The sequence below is a fragment of the Stegastes partitus genome, unplaced genomic scaffold (assembly GCF_000690725.1).
Source record: "Stegastes partitus isolate 25-593 unplaced genomic scaffold, Stegastes_partitus-1.0.2 Scaffold41, whole genome shotgun sequence".
Classification (NCBI taxonomy): Eukaryota; Metazoa; Chordata; class Actinopteri; family Pomacentridae; genus Stegastes; species Stegastes partitus.
In genome coordinates, this window is record NW_007577772.1 from 303,016 (window position 1) to 317,124 (window position 14,109).

At 41.0% G+C, this 14,109-nt stretch overlaps 1 protein-coding gene across 1 annotated transcript; it reads left to right on the top strand.

The window, feature by feature from the left end:
• The first annotated feature begins 6,435 nt into the window (after nt 1-6,435).
• styx (serine/threonine/tyrosine interacting protein) lies at nt 6,436-13,881 on the top strand. The gene is given in 11 exon segments (XM_008304548.1): nt 6,436-6,650; nt 8,221-8,253; nt 8,507-8,560; nt 8,669-8,766; nt 8,883-8,943; nt 9,055-9,091; nt 9,186-9,225; nt 11,714-11,764; nt 11,904-11,976; nt 12,644-12,737; nt 13,273-13,881. Coding segments are annotated over 11 exon segments (786 nt in total). The 5' UTR covers nt 6,436-6,479; the 3' UTR covers nt 13,347-13,881.
• The last annotated feature ends 228 nt before the right edge of the window (nt 13,882-14,109 follow it).

Sequence of the window (14,109 nt, forward strand, 5' to 3'; positions counted from 1 at the left end):
TATACTGCGGCTTCACTTACATTGTTCTTCTATACATTTCATCTATTTGGCACTGCTGTATAGTTCTTTGACTCAGCCAAATTCAGTTTTAGTTGTACATTATTCTATTTCAAGTAGGATATCTTAAGTTAAATTATACTGAATATATTATTAATGTTATTCTTGGACTGTGCCAGCACCTTTTTCTTTTCTGTGCAGGATGTTTCTCCCACAGTTCAGTGGAAATAACAGCACAGTCTACAGCAGTTAAGGCCGAAGTTTTGACTAATATCTGATAGCACACAGTGAGGTAAATCTGTCTATATACCATAAAGAAGACTTAAAGGTTAGTACCATCAGTTTTTAAGTTTCTAACCATGGCTTGATTCACTGTGGCACAAAGGAATTTTTAATGCCTTTTGCGCATGGTTTCCAGTGTTTTTAATGGAATATTAATGTGAAAAAGACCCATTAAATTCATCCAAAGTCCATTAAATGACCCCTGCCCTGACTGATTAAATTAAATTGCTCCCTTTGAACATTAAAGGCACACAGTTTAATTTAGTAAATTAAATTAAATCATATTAATCAAAGGTAATCAATTCCTTTTTTTTAATGATGCGTCAAAGACCACGAGTCATTAAAGGATAAGTCTGGTCTTATTTTATTTTTTATTTTTTGTGTGCGTGTCAACAATTCCCATGAAAAGACAGCAGTGAATTGACTCTACTAATAGCACTGTCTGTTCCCAAAGCCTGACACGACTGATTCTTCTGTGTCATGGAGCTCCACTGTTGTCCAAAATGTACTAAGAATTCATCATTGGGCCACATCGATGTACTGTGAGACGTGCTTCTTTGTTGCCATGAACATTGTCAGTGTCAGTATGTGTTGTTTATTGCACATGTAAAGGCCTGATATTATAAATTACTCTTTGACTTTCTCCATATGAAGCTGAAAAACCTCCTGAACAAATGCACTTCTGACGTCTGTAACATGTGTTACAAACTTTGTTTGGTTCCCGATTTGCTGATACAAATAAAACCACAGCTACAACACCATCTTTATAATCTTTAAGGCCACGTTTACATATAGCCAGGTACTTACAAAAATGGATCTACGCTTTAAAAAATATCATTGTTCACACTGGATAATTTTCAAAAAAATCTTTGTTTACACAAACACGCATTTTGTATACTTGTATTTGCTTTTTTTTCTATTTGTTTTGTTTTTATTTTAGCATCTAAAGCGTCTTTGAGTCTGTGAAAAGCGCTCTATAAATAAAATGTATTATTATTATTATTATTATTATTATTATTATAAACACATCAAAGAGCTGCTATGAGCTGCCAAACCTACAGGGGGCAGTGTAATGAGAAGCATAAAGCCATGCTAGCCAATCAGAATCCTGGAAAAACACAACAACGAATGGCACGAATTATTTCCTGTCAGTGATATTGGCATGAGGGTTGTTTGTTTGGACCGACAGAGAAATGGAGCTGCTCCTAAATGTGTGTTAGAGTACAGAACAAGTAAAATACTTAACTTTCCATCACAGGAGTGTTATAATTAGCTATGTTTCAAACTATCACGTATTCTGAATCTGTATTTCTCCACTGAACCTATGGTCCTGTTTTGCTTTTTTCTGCTGAGCACAATCCACGTCCTTGAAGATAACATGGTCGGTGAGAACTGGTCACATACTGGGAGACAGTGGATCAGTTGCTTTAGATACACGCCTTTTGGACAACACACACACACACACTTTTGTATTCAATACAAGCAGTTTCTGTTTACATTTCAGTGAACTTCCACGTGAACAGTGGTTAGCCTGTTAACGTCACAGTAACTGACCAATTGACCTCGATTGCATACAAGTCCAAGCTCTGTTCGGGGCAGGCCCAGCCCAAGAAGACATCTGTAACATCTGTAAAAACTCAGTTCAGCTGGACATGAGGTTACTCTCTGTCTCTCTGAATCCAGCGCTGCCTCACTTCACCTGTGACGTAAATAAATTCTACATCTGAGAACCGAAGAGTTCTCCGGTTTGTTCTTGGGCTTCCAACTAAAGAATCAGGTTAACAGTAGCCAAACTGTAAACATGGGTCGCACACATATGACGCTGATGACGCTTTTGTCGCACACTGTGATCGTTTTCAGCGACTTGTAGCTTCGTTAACGTGTAAACCAAAAGCCCAAGCGCATTGAAATATCACCGTTTTTGCTACGTGTAAACGGGGCCTAAGAGGCATGTATGTTACATGTTAAAGGAAATCATGTTTTCATTCATTTTTTCACTCCCACTCTGTTTCCCCCCCACATATCTTTCCACAACATTTCTGCCAAAAGAATCCGATATGGCTGATAATTTCTGATTTGGCCTGGAACAACAGAACCTCAACTGTCGCCAGGATGTCTGCACTGCAGGGAAACCATCTCACAGGGAGACAGCAATTCTAGCTTGTTTTTTTTTTTTCTTCTTTATAACACACTGATAAAGATTTGTCAAGGAGAAAATAAAGTTGAGAGAAGTTGCGTCTGCATGGGAAATGTTTCCAATTGGAGTGCATGTCACTGATGTTCTTCAAAGACGCTTCTTCAAGGTGTGTGTGACAGTGGAAGAGGAGCAGTAGGGGGTGTAGCTGCTCCTGCCTCTGATAAGAAATAACTTTTAGTGACATGCTGACCGCTGATGCTGCGAAGCGATGATGTGCTTCTCGGACACACAAAACCCACACACCCGCCAAGAAACCCACACACATGCAAGCCTTTGTCGACTGTGAAATCTCATCTCCCTCTGATGTGTGAGGAAAGCGTCCCCTCCTCCTCCTCCTCCTCCTCCTCCTCTTCCTCCACGGGGCCAGACGATAAACAAAAATCACTAAATGCTGCACCGATAACAACAAACAGAAGACACATCTGAGAGACCAAACCAGCATCTACAGATTACTCACGCTCCCCGCTTTAAATCAGATCTATTATTTTGTCATTAGTCATCGCTGAAGTGACGATCAGGCAGGGATGGATGGCAGAAAAAGAAAAGACTGGACAGATTTGACTGAGGAGAGCGAGATGTGATAAGAAGAAAGGAAAGGCGACAGTTCAGAGAAAGTGTGTGGGTTGACAATAAGCAGAAAAAGGCTCTGTGGTCATGATCTGATGTACTTCTGATTACATATTCAATAGTTGTACGGCAGGGAGTTGAACCTACAGAGACTGAAATTTTACACGTATTCTATGTTCTACCTGTCAAAGCGCTTTGTGAAATGTTGTTCTTGACGATACTATAAAAATAAAGTTATTATTATATTATATTGAGGGTTGCAAGGTGGAGCAGTGGTTAGCACTGTTGCCTCACAGCAAGAAGGTCGACGGTTCGCATCCTGGTGAGGACACCGAGATCGTTCTTGTGTGGAGTTTGCATGTTCTCCCCGTGCAGCGTGGGTTCTCTCCGGGTTCTCCAACTTCCTCCCACAGTCCAAAAACATGTTGAGGTTAATTGGTGATTCTAAATTGTCTGTAGGTGTGAATGTGAGTGTGCTTGGTTGTCTGTCTCTAAGTGAAGCCCTGTAATAGACTGGCGACCTGTCCAGTCAGCTGGGATAGACTCCAGCCAATCCAATTATAAAAACATTCAGTTGAAAGATTCACAGTCACTGAAGAGCAGTTTTTATGATTCACGTGTCCATTGCAGTCAGGAGGAGAATTTACTGAATGGTGTGTTGAGGTCTCAAGGTACTATGCAGCTTATTTTTCCCACAGACTCAGTCAATAAACCTCAAATCAGTATGACACTAAATACATATTAACCCCAAGCATTGTCTGCGCTTCTTTTTTGTTCATCGCAACATAAAGTCCCACACCTCTATGGAAACAGCACAACCATGGCTAGAAATAGAGAGAACACCTAAATGTCTTCTCTGCAGAATAGCACAGTTATAATGCCATGAACAAGGATCAACATGTACAACATTTGTCAAAGTGCCCACAGCTGTTGACAACACTGGAAACAAATGGGACTCCACATGTTATAGATATTTAACTGCATGTTCGACTCTACTCTGCACAGCAGCTCTAGAAAGATATTTCACCATGCACAGTGTATCCTCCACCAACCTGCTGACTGTGTGCTTCTCTGTACACTGTTGACAACAGCTAAATTTGTTTTGTGGGAGTTTTTTTTTTTCATAATTTATTTGTGCAAATGGTTTATTTTGAGAATTTTAAGAGAATTAATTGGTTTTGATGAAATAGCTTATCCTAATTTTAAGATTAGATTGAGTTAATTTTCCAGACAAAACCACAAGCCAAACACGATTAGCTTAAGAACCGTCTGGACGTAGAAAACCTCATGATTCCTTCTGTTGCTACAGTTGCTGCCACTGATAAACCCTTCAACCTTGGCAGTTTTTTTTAATATTAGCATGCCTTTCAATCCCACCAGCAGGTTTAGGGTTTGAGGGGATTAAAAGGAAACACATATACACATGTAAACTGCATTTTCTTTAATTCTTTGCAACTATTTTCAATTTTGCATAAAAAAACATTCATCATGAAGCAATATTATGTGTCTGCGGCAGCAAAGGAGGCTGCAGAATCGGTGTTGTACGACCACATTTCTCGGACCCTTGCTTTCTGTAATATCGCCACCTGCCAAACTGGATGATGGCTAAAGTGTTCAACTTATGGTTTTAAAAGTTTATTCTACCAATTAGTACTTTCTAACTAACTAGGAGGATTTTCTCCCCAACAGCAGCTGGCTTCATGAACAAGGACAGAGACTGCCAGTGACATTGCCTCCCGTACTTGCATGTGACCACACAATTGGCAATAAAACTGGTTTTAAAGGTTTTTTTCCCCACCCAAATAGTACTCTCTAATTAACGAGTTACAGTTTTAAAGGTTTATTCCACCTTGTTGTAAAGCTTTTTTTAACCCAAAAGTGAACATAAGGTAAGGTAATGGAATATAAGGGTGACTGAAATACAACTTTTTTTCAAAATACTTAATACAAAATCCCCAAAAAACTACTTTCTGTCTAGTACTTGTAATTTTAAAGGTTTCTTCCAGCCAAACATTTTGGACCAATTAGTTTCTAACTAACAAGATATTATTGAAGGTGTATCTCACCAAAAAATACCACTTTCTCTCCAGTTTTAAAGGTTTATTCCACCCAAAATACTATTTTCTGTCCAAGCACATGTGGTTTTGAAGGTCCATTAAAGCCACATTTAAGATTTTAATCAAATTGTTGTTTTAAAACCTTTATTCTGCCCAAAATAGCACTTTCTATCCAAGTACTTGTAGTTTTTAACGTTTCTTCCACCAACTAGTGCTTTCTTTCCAAGTACTTATAGTGTTAATGGTTAACAGAAATTGTGCTTTCTGTCTAAAAATGTAAAGGCTTTTCTTTGCCAAACACAATTTCCTGTTCAAGTACTTATACTTTTAAGGTTGTTTTCTACCAAAATTGTATTTTCTGTCCAAGCAGTTACAGTTTTATAAGTTCATTGCATCCAAAACATTACTTTCTGTCCAAGTACCTGGGGTTTGAAGATTTACGTCAGCTACATTTAAGTTTTTAATTAGCAAGTTGTCGTTTTAAAACCGTTAGGCCGCCCAAAATATCACTTTTTATCCAAGTAATTATAGTTTTAAGGGTTAATTTGACCAAACCTGTATTTTCTGCCTAGGTTGTTATAGTTTTAAAGGTGTATTCTGCCAAATATTACTTTCTTTCCAAGTACTTATAGTTTAAATGATTAATGGTTAATTCAAATTGTACTTTCTAACTCAAAAGTTATGGTTCAAAAGGTTTTTCCCTGCCAAACACAATTTCCTGTTCAAGTACTTATAGTTTTAAGGGTTTCTTTTTCGACCAAAATTGGATTTTCTTTCCAAGTAGTTATATTTTTACAGGCTTATTCCACCCAAAACACTTTTTTTTCTGTGAAAGTACTTGTGGTTTTAATGGTTTATTCCCCTGAAATAAAACGAGTTATGGTTCTAACAGTGTATTACAGTCAAAACTGTACACAATTCATTTGTTGCTCGTTACCTAAGGCTGCCTCTGCCTTTAGGTAAACAAGCCGCGGCCATGTTGGACCAGAGCGTAGTTAAACCTCCTGTTACCTTCAGATTTACTGACATCTTTTATCCTTGGGTTTAATTTGACCCCAGAAATTTAAACCTTTATAAAATATCAGAAGTAAAATTGTTGCCCAAGTTTATATGTAAATAGCCCTTTTGGGGGGAAAAATTAATGTCAGTGACTTATTTAGAGATGTTAAACAGTGAATGGGGTCAAACTGACTCGACACTGGAGATAAAACGCGGCGCCAAAGCCCGCTGCGGACAGCCCGGTGGTCTCGTGAGGTCCGCTCCCCTCACCGCCGCGAGACGTCGCCGTTTCTCCGCGTCCTTCCCCTTCCGCGCGCCCGCTTGCCGTCTGCCGCTGGGTCACGTGACACACATGTCAGGGGACAGCATGGCGGACATGCATGTGGAGCCTCAAAACAAATCGCACCGACTGTCCAGCTAACCCCGCCGCGAGGAAAACCCTCCGTTAGCGCGTGTGAAGGCGGGCCGGCGGCGCCCGAGCAGACAGCGCGATGGACGACGACAACAAGCTCCAGTTCCCGTCTCTGCCCGCGACCAAGGAGGACCTTCTGGTGAGAACACTGTGTCGGAGCGGCTAATCTGAGCTAACCGTCCTCCTCTGCGCTGCGAAAACACGAACCCGGCAGCAAAATAAGGCGTTTCGGGGACCGTGACATGTCGGTGTGGACGTGTGAACCCGTGTCGAGGCGTTGTTTGAGTGTCGATGTTTGTTCTCGGAGCCGACACCGAGCAGCCTCCTGGCGTTAGCCACGTATGTACACAAAGTAGAGCCGCGTTCACTTCTCCCCCCTCTGTCCGCCTCCTGCTGCCACTTAGGCCGGGCTCACACTACACGAGTATCCGGCCGATTTATCCCCGTTTTACCCCCACTTTATCCCCGTTTTACCCCCGCTCTTTCCCCGTTTACCCCCGGAGAAGAAGCCCGGTCTGACCCCATGCCAGCCCAGATTGTTCGGTAATGTGAGGGCTTCATAGATGTGGTGTTGAAACTGTTCACAGACTCGTCCAGGTTGATATCAAACATGTTTTCATATTTATCGGGTGGTTGTTTCGCAGTGGACAAGCAGAGCTAACCCTGCTAGCCCTGCAGGCTACCAACACTAGAACCGACACCTCATCTCTCTTCTCACTCTCTTGCTGCAGAATGACAGCCGATGTTGACTGCAACCGTTTGTCTTGTTTAGAAAGAGGCCTTTGTGTTATTTTCCTGCCTACCGAGTGTCATCAGCATTACAGCAAGTTGTACACAGGCTTTATTTTGTTTACATGTTTCCCCCATGAGGTGGCTCACTGCTCACTGTAACTTTAAAGATCCCCCTCTGCTAACATCTCAGGCGTGAGCAAAGCCACACTAAATGCTGCCTGCAAGAGTGAACACAAGAGTCTTGATGCACTTCCAGCATCTGAGGAACTGAAAACCCAGTAAATTACTGTTATTAGTGATGGCCGTGTGTCCTGTGCTTGTTCTCTCTGTGGACGTCTCTGAATCCAGAGCTTCACATCTCTGATCTGGCCTCAGCGACCCCCAAAATATTTATATTTATTGTCCTGTTCTGTTGCTTGCTCTCCATCTGCTGTCCCGCTATCCCAACTCCCCTAATCCCCACTCTCACCCAACCGGTTGACACAGATGGCCGCCTTCCCTGAGCCTGGTTCTGTCTGGGTTTGTGGGGTTTTTGGTTCCTTCCCGTGTTGCCACCCACTTGCTCAAAGGAAGTCAAACTTGGATTGTTGGGTTCTCTGTTTAAAGTTGTAAACATTAAGCGCTGTGAGAGGGCATATGTTATAAACTGCGCTATACAAATAAAATTGAATTGAACTGAACACAACATCCTTAGTGTTAGCACCTTCTGAAGCTAATGTGGCTAAAGTTACCAGGACTCTGTGGAAACTGCAATTTCAATCATAATGTGGGAACTTCAACAATAACCCTTAGCATGTGATGTACCGTTATTTTGAAATCTTGCAGCATGTACACGTCTTGAGATGGCTGTGATGTGTCTGCTTACGTGTGTGATGCAACCAAATTTCAAAATCCATCAAGATCCTGTAGTGTGTGCCTGGCCTTAGCCCAAGTTCCTTCAGCTCATAACCTCGCTTTTGAATTATCTTGTCTTACAGGACTGGGCTTATCCAATGAGACGAGAAATGCAGGTATGTAAACAGAGTCTGCTGTGGGAAGGAAAACCTACTCTTGTTTCAGTGTCTGCCACATTTATCACCAATTTCTGTATGAACACTGCCACAAAAATGCGAAGTGTCCCAATGTCTATCAATATTAAAAATATACTAACACATTCCTAATAGTAGTTGTGAAATCCTAATATTTAGAGACACAAATGTCATATGCTGAAGTGCTGCTGTGTGTGTGCTGTTTATGACGATGTGCTGCTTTGTTTATTTTCAGGAGATATTGCCAGGACTGTTTTTAGGTCCCTACTCTGCTGCAATGAAAAGCAAGGTAATTCTTATAGAAGTTCACCTTTGACCCTTGGACACGGAGATGCAAGTAAAAGAAATACACTTTGCAGTCATTCAGGGCTCATTATACTTCTCTCTCTTTGTCTAGCTGCCAATTCTTCAGAGACATGGCATAACGCATATCGTGTGTGTCCGCCAAGACATTGAAGCCAATTTTATCAAACCTAACTTCCCTCATACATTTAGGTAAGTAAGCACTCCTGTGCCACTTAAACATTTGATGTGACAAGCATGCTGCATTGCAGTTTTTCTTTTGTTTGGAAAAAAGTGTAAGTCTGATTTCATAAAGTGCTTTCTTGCAGATACCTTGTGTTAGATATTGCTGACAATCCAGTGGAAAATATAATCCGCTTTTTTCCTATGGTGAGTTACACAGTGAGCCTGTGACTTCTCTCTTGGCAAGCTTTGCATTGACTCAACGCTGTGACATTTGCATTAGAGCTGATATACAGTACTTCATTGTCCCCCTTACAGACTAAAGAATTTATTGATAGCTGCTTAGCGACAGAAGGTAAGGACACATGCGCTTCCCGTTTGTCATGCTCAGAATGTCTCGTTTTATCGGTGTCGTGTTTTATCAACAATCTGCTGTGTTGCTCTTTTAGGAAAGGTACTGGTTCATGGTAATGCAGGGATATCAAGAAGGTGAGGTTTGTTTCTGATAATACATCTCTTCATGTTATCATTTACAGAATTTCTCTTCTATTCTCTTCTATATTTCACTTATTGCATCCCAGTATGTATTGGATTGCAACAACTGCTGCAGTTGTCTAAAATGTTCCTGTATTTATATTGTCTTCAACTAAATTCTGAGACTAGAGCAACAAATGACAGAAGTTAATTTCTTACTGTGTGTATTTACACGCACTTAAAGGTGGAGTGTGTTCATCCAAACACACACTTTGTCAAACTCAGTGAACATCAACAATCTTTCTCCAGGATCAGAGACTCCAAGATACAGTCCACCGTCGAAATGAGCAGATTTTGTAAATGTCAACGTGAATGAGCCCCCAGACTCACAAAGGCTCTTATTTTACCACCAGCTGTTTTAAATGGCCCTAAAAGTTCCTAAATAAGAGCTTCATCTTAAGAGCTATTGACAAAGCTGCTCAGAGACACTTTTGGTAAAAAAAAAAAAAGCAGGAGAACTGTAAAAGATAAACTGTGGAGTTTCTGACCACTGATAGACATTGTTTATTAGTGGCTGCCTGTATCGTGGATACCAACAAGGATACATGACCACACATGTGCTGCGATTCACATTCTGACATTAAATTCAAGTTATGTAGCCGTGTGGTACAGTGCTGCCCACTTTATGTCATACCGCTTTATAGAATACCCTGTTTATAATCATAGAATATCAAAGTCCACAATCAATCTGTATAACCTACAGTAAAACAGTCCGTTTATTGTCATAGAATAATGTCATGATCCTGGTTTTTGTCACAACAAAATTCCCCGAAATTGATTCCAGGAATAACTTTTGTCCGTTTAAAGTCGTGGTCGGCTGATCGTTACGCCTCACAGGCCGAGTGTCAGTCATGCGTGGCAGATTATCACCCCGGTCAGCCGCAGAAGGCAACGTGTTTGTTGATTACCTGCTCACCTGAGATCTGCTTCACTGAGTTATTCACACAGTCTGTCCGTCTTGAAGCCCGCATGTTGGAATATCCCGGATACAGTATTAATTTCATCCTGGACTGAGGGTGTGATAATAAACGGGCAGCACTGTCATTCATTCATGGTGGTTTTGTAATAGAGCACTAACAAAGGCAGGTAACAGCAACACACATGGAAGTAGACGAAGTAGGACATAAAACATTCTTTAAAACGATCTGCAAATATTGTGAGTAAAGAAATGCGTTTCTTTTGTCGAGAGTAGACACAGGGTGTGTTTTAAGAGCCACCTTTAAGAGCCCTTATAGTGTGGATACATGAGGTTTTATGAATTAACTTTCTGTTAAGTTGACAGGTGACTCGTCTGTCTCAGTGAATTCATTTCAGTAATAAATAGATATGTTGAATGTGGTATTTTTCCAGTTTACCAAACAAATCATAATTAACAAGGTAGTTCGACCAATAACAAAAAATATGTGTACTCAACATAACTTTAAGGCAGAGGTCTCAAACTCAGCTTACCCGGGGGCCACTGGCGTCTGAGTGGGGCTGGGCTGCATCAAGTATTCCACAAAAAAAGGGTTTCAAGTACTCAAAAAAGTACAGCTGATCCAATCTTCTCAATCTTTATTAACAACAATTCAGAACATGAACGGTTCTACTGAACATAGACTTCTCTTACCTGCTCCTGCTGCCAGAGACCTGGCAGTGCTTCCTCTTACACAGCTGAGCCACATTTGGTTTGAGGGAGAAAGCAGTTGAGACAATATAGCCTGAAGATGCTCATCAGTAAGTTCGCACCTGAACTTTGACTTATTGAAGTTCATGGTGGAGAAGAACTTTTCACACAGATAGGAGGGAGGAAAAAAAAGAAACGCATTTGCACTGGGTGACAGGATATATTTTCTCTCCACTCAGTGACACTCCCGAATCATGTTTCAAGTGACTAGCATTGCTAATTCGCGCTGCTGTCATGAGCCTAAGCTATGGTAGCCCACAAGTGATAAAAGATGTAAAACGCCCAGGGCAACGACTCACGTAGGTGTGTGAGAAAAATGTGTGGGCTGCACTCACACTGAACTTTGATGTCAAGTAGAGGGCCACAAAATATCATCCCGCGGGCCTCAACTGGCCCGTGGGCCACGAGTTTGAGACCCCTGCTTTAAGGTCATTTAGACTCAAAGGAGCATTTTGGTTTAATTACTTAGTAGTGCAGAGTTGTGCAAATCATTCTTTACTTGTTGGAAAACCGACTGAAACTCTTTACTTGCATGACTATGAAAACATTTTGCCTTTAAAAGCTTTTTATTGCTCTTTACTTCCTTTTGTGATCAAACAATTTACCTGCAGGATCTGGTTATGAGTTTATTGCTTTGTGAATCACTCTCAGGTCAAAAGCACAGATTTCTGGTGAAACCTAGATCGCACACACACAAGCGTAACAAAGACGCATAGAGAAACTCACAGCTGCACCAATTATTCAAGTAACATGGTTCTGTCTGCTTTGTTGTTTCAGTGCTGCCTTAGTGATTGCATACCTTATGGAAACATTTGGGATGAAATACAGGTGAGTGGTTTTTTTTAACCTCACAACAGTATATAAATACTGTATCACCAAATGTGTTATGCAGAGTAATAGTTAAGATATAAATTGTCTTAACAAACAAAGGCTGTGGTTGTAACCTTCTGCCATGTTCACTGTGTAGGGATGCATTCAGCCACGTCCAGGAGAGGAGGTTCTGCATCAACCCCAACGTGGGCTTCGTGCATCAGCTGCAGGTCAGAGAAACGAATCACAACAAGAGCACTTAACTCATTCAGTAAAGGTGGAGTGTGTGATTCTGGAGAAAGGTTGTTGATATTTATGGAGCTAGTTAACATGCTTAGATAATTAGCATGTGTCAGATTCAGTCCCTTTCACTTTCGTTGCCCTCTTTCCTCCAGCCTCCCCTCTCCTTCACAGTCTCAAAGTCCTCACGAGGCTGTGATTGTGTCGACGTCAGTAATTGCTGCGTCAAAATGAAACTGCCCTGATGCTCCCCTCAGAATGAAAGCAGTGTGAAATATGGGATTGTGATAATACTGTCAAGAAAATGACGTGCAGAGAGACAGATTATGACAGATGACAGCATCAGTAGGGAGTGTTTATCTGGTGATGTGATTAACAGGGACAGAGCATAAACGTTGCTCGAATGCTCCCGAGACTATTTACCAAGACAACAACATTTAAAAATGCAGGTATTTCATTAACTTAAACAACAATTGTGGCATATTCATCCAAGCACTTGTACAGTCTACCTGCATTTTCCAGAATTATTGATTACAACCAGAAAGACGAGACCCTCACAAGCTGATGTTTTGACCAGACTGTCTGATTGTGTTGTCACGGCTGAAATGAGATTCATTTGGAGGACGGGCGCGGGGTGTTGTTTGTCTGTTTTCCCAGGAATATGAAGCAATCTACCTAGCCAAATTGACCATTAAAATGATGTCACCGATGCAGCTGGGCAGGTCGTTCTCTCTACAAGCTGGGATGCCAGGTTTGTACTCCATGTCCCCAGACGTGCACAGCCACACCTGTCCCCTCATGTCTGTGGATTACCAACTGTAGCTCAGAGGGAATAATACAACAAGATGAAGCACCATGTCTTAGTCAGTTAAAGAGTTGCCTGACTTTTTTTGTCAGACTCACCAAGATGTCCGGCTACATGACCCTTTAGTGATAATATTCTAGAGTTGGGTTGCACATCTGCTTATAAAGCAACTTCTAACAGTTATCTCTGTATCAGGCTCTCATCAGCAAATGAGACTAAGCTCCATTGTGCATTAATCTTGTGTAAAATCAGGAATTACTTATGTTGAAAAAGCTGATAACATTCAAACACTTTGAGCTTTTGAACAACCTCATTATTTTCCTTAAAGCCACTTTTGTTGTCTCTGACTAAAGGTTCACACTGAATAAATTAATCAAAAATCATTGTACATTCCTGTGATTGCTTCCTCATAAAGAGCTGATGATGTGTGCAGGATGTTCAGTCGCTCTTTTTGTTTCTTTCCTCCACATTTCTTTACCAGGGAGCCGTAAACGCAGCCTGGAGGAAGATGAAGACTTTGGAGCAATGCAGGTCACAGCAGCGCAGAACGGATGAGCTTTGCTGATATTTAGCTGTGTGGCACAGTGCACTCATTTTTTTTGTTTTTTTGTTGAGTTTTTTTTTTTTTTACATTTTTAATGGAATTAAAAATGTAAATATTTGAACTTTTTCTAAGGGGAGGGCTTGAGGGCGGGAGGGGGACCACTCCTGTCTGAGACACGGAGTACTGACGGGGTTCGCGCAAATTTGATAACTACTTCTTTTTTTTTTTTTTTTTCTTGAGCTGTATGCACTGATGGGAGATTTTTTGCAGTTTTATAGTATTTAAAGCATTTTGCATTTGCAGCGGGACAGTATTGCAATAATGCACTTTCGATACTTGAATTTGTGTAGACGACCAGATGGGGGGGGGAAGTTGGCAAAAGGGAAAGTAGCCAGAACGTGGCCCGGCGGAGGACATGACGAGAGGACTAGCTATGCCTTTATTTTGGAAGTACTAGGATTATGGACTAATATCAGTCTTAATGTGGGGGATAGTAAAAATGGAGAAAAATAACAACTCACTGCTTAATAAAAATATAAGTCCTGAGTCCTGTCCAGCTGTGTTTCTTTCTGTGTTGTTGTACTTTGTAACTCTACATGCAGCATTTCCAGTATGTTGCACATATTTTACAGTCACACACAAGAAAAATAGAGTGAAACTGTTCTAAATCCAGCTGCAACTATTGTTTTCACTGCCTTACACTGTTCCAAAGATGGCAAAAGTACTCTCATTCTTTACTTAAGTAGAAGTACTGATTCAACTCCTTTACTCAAG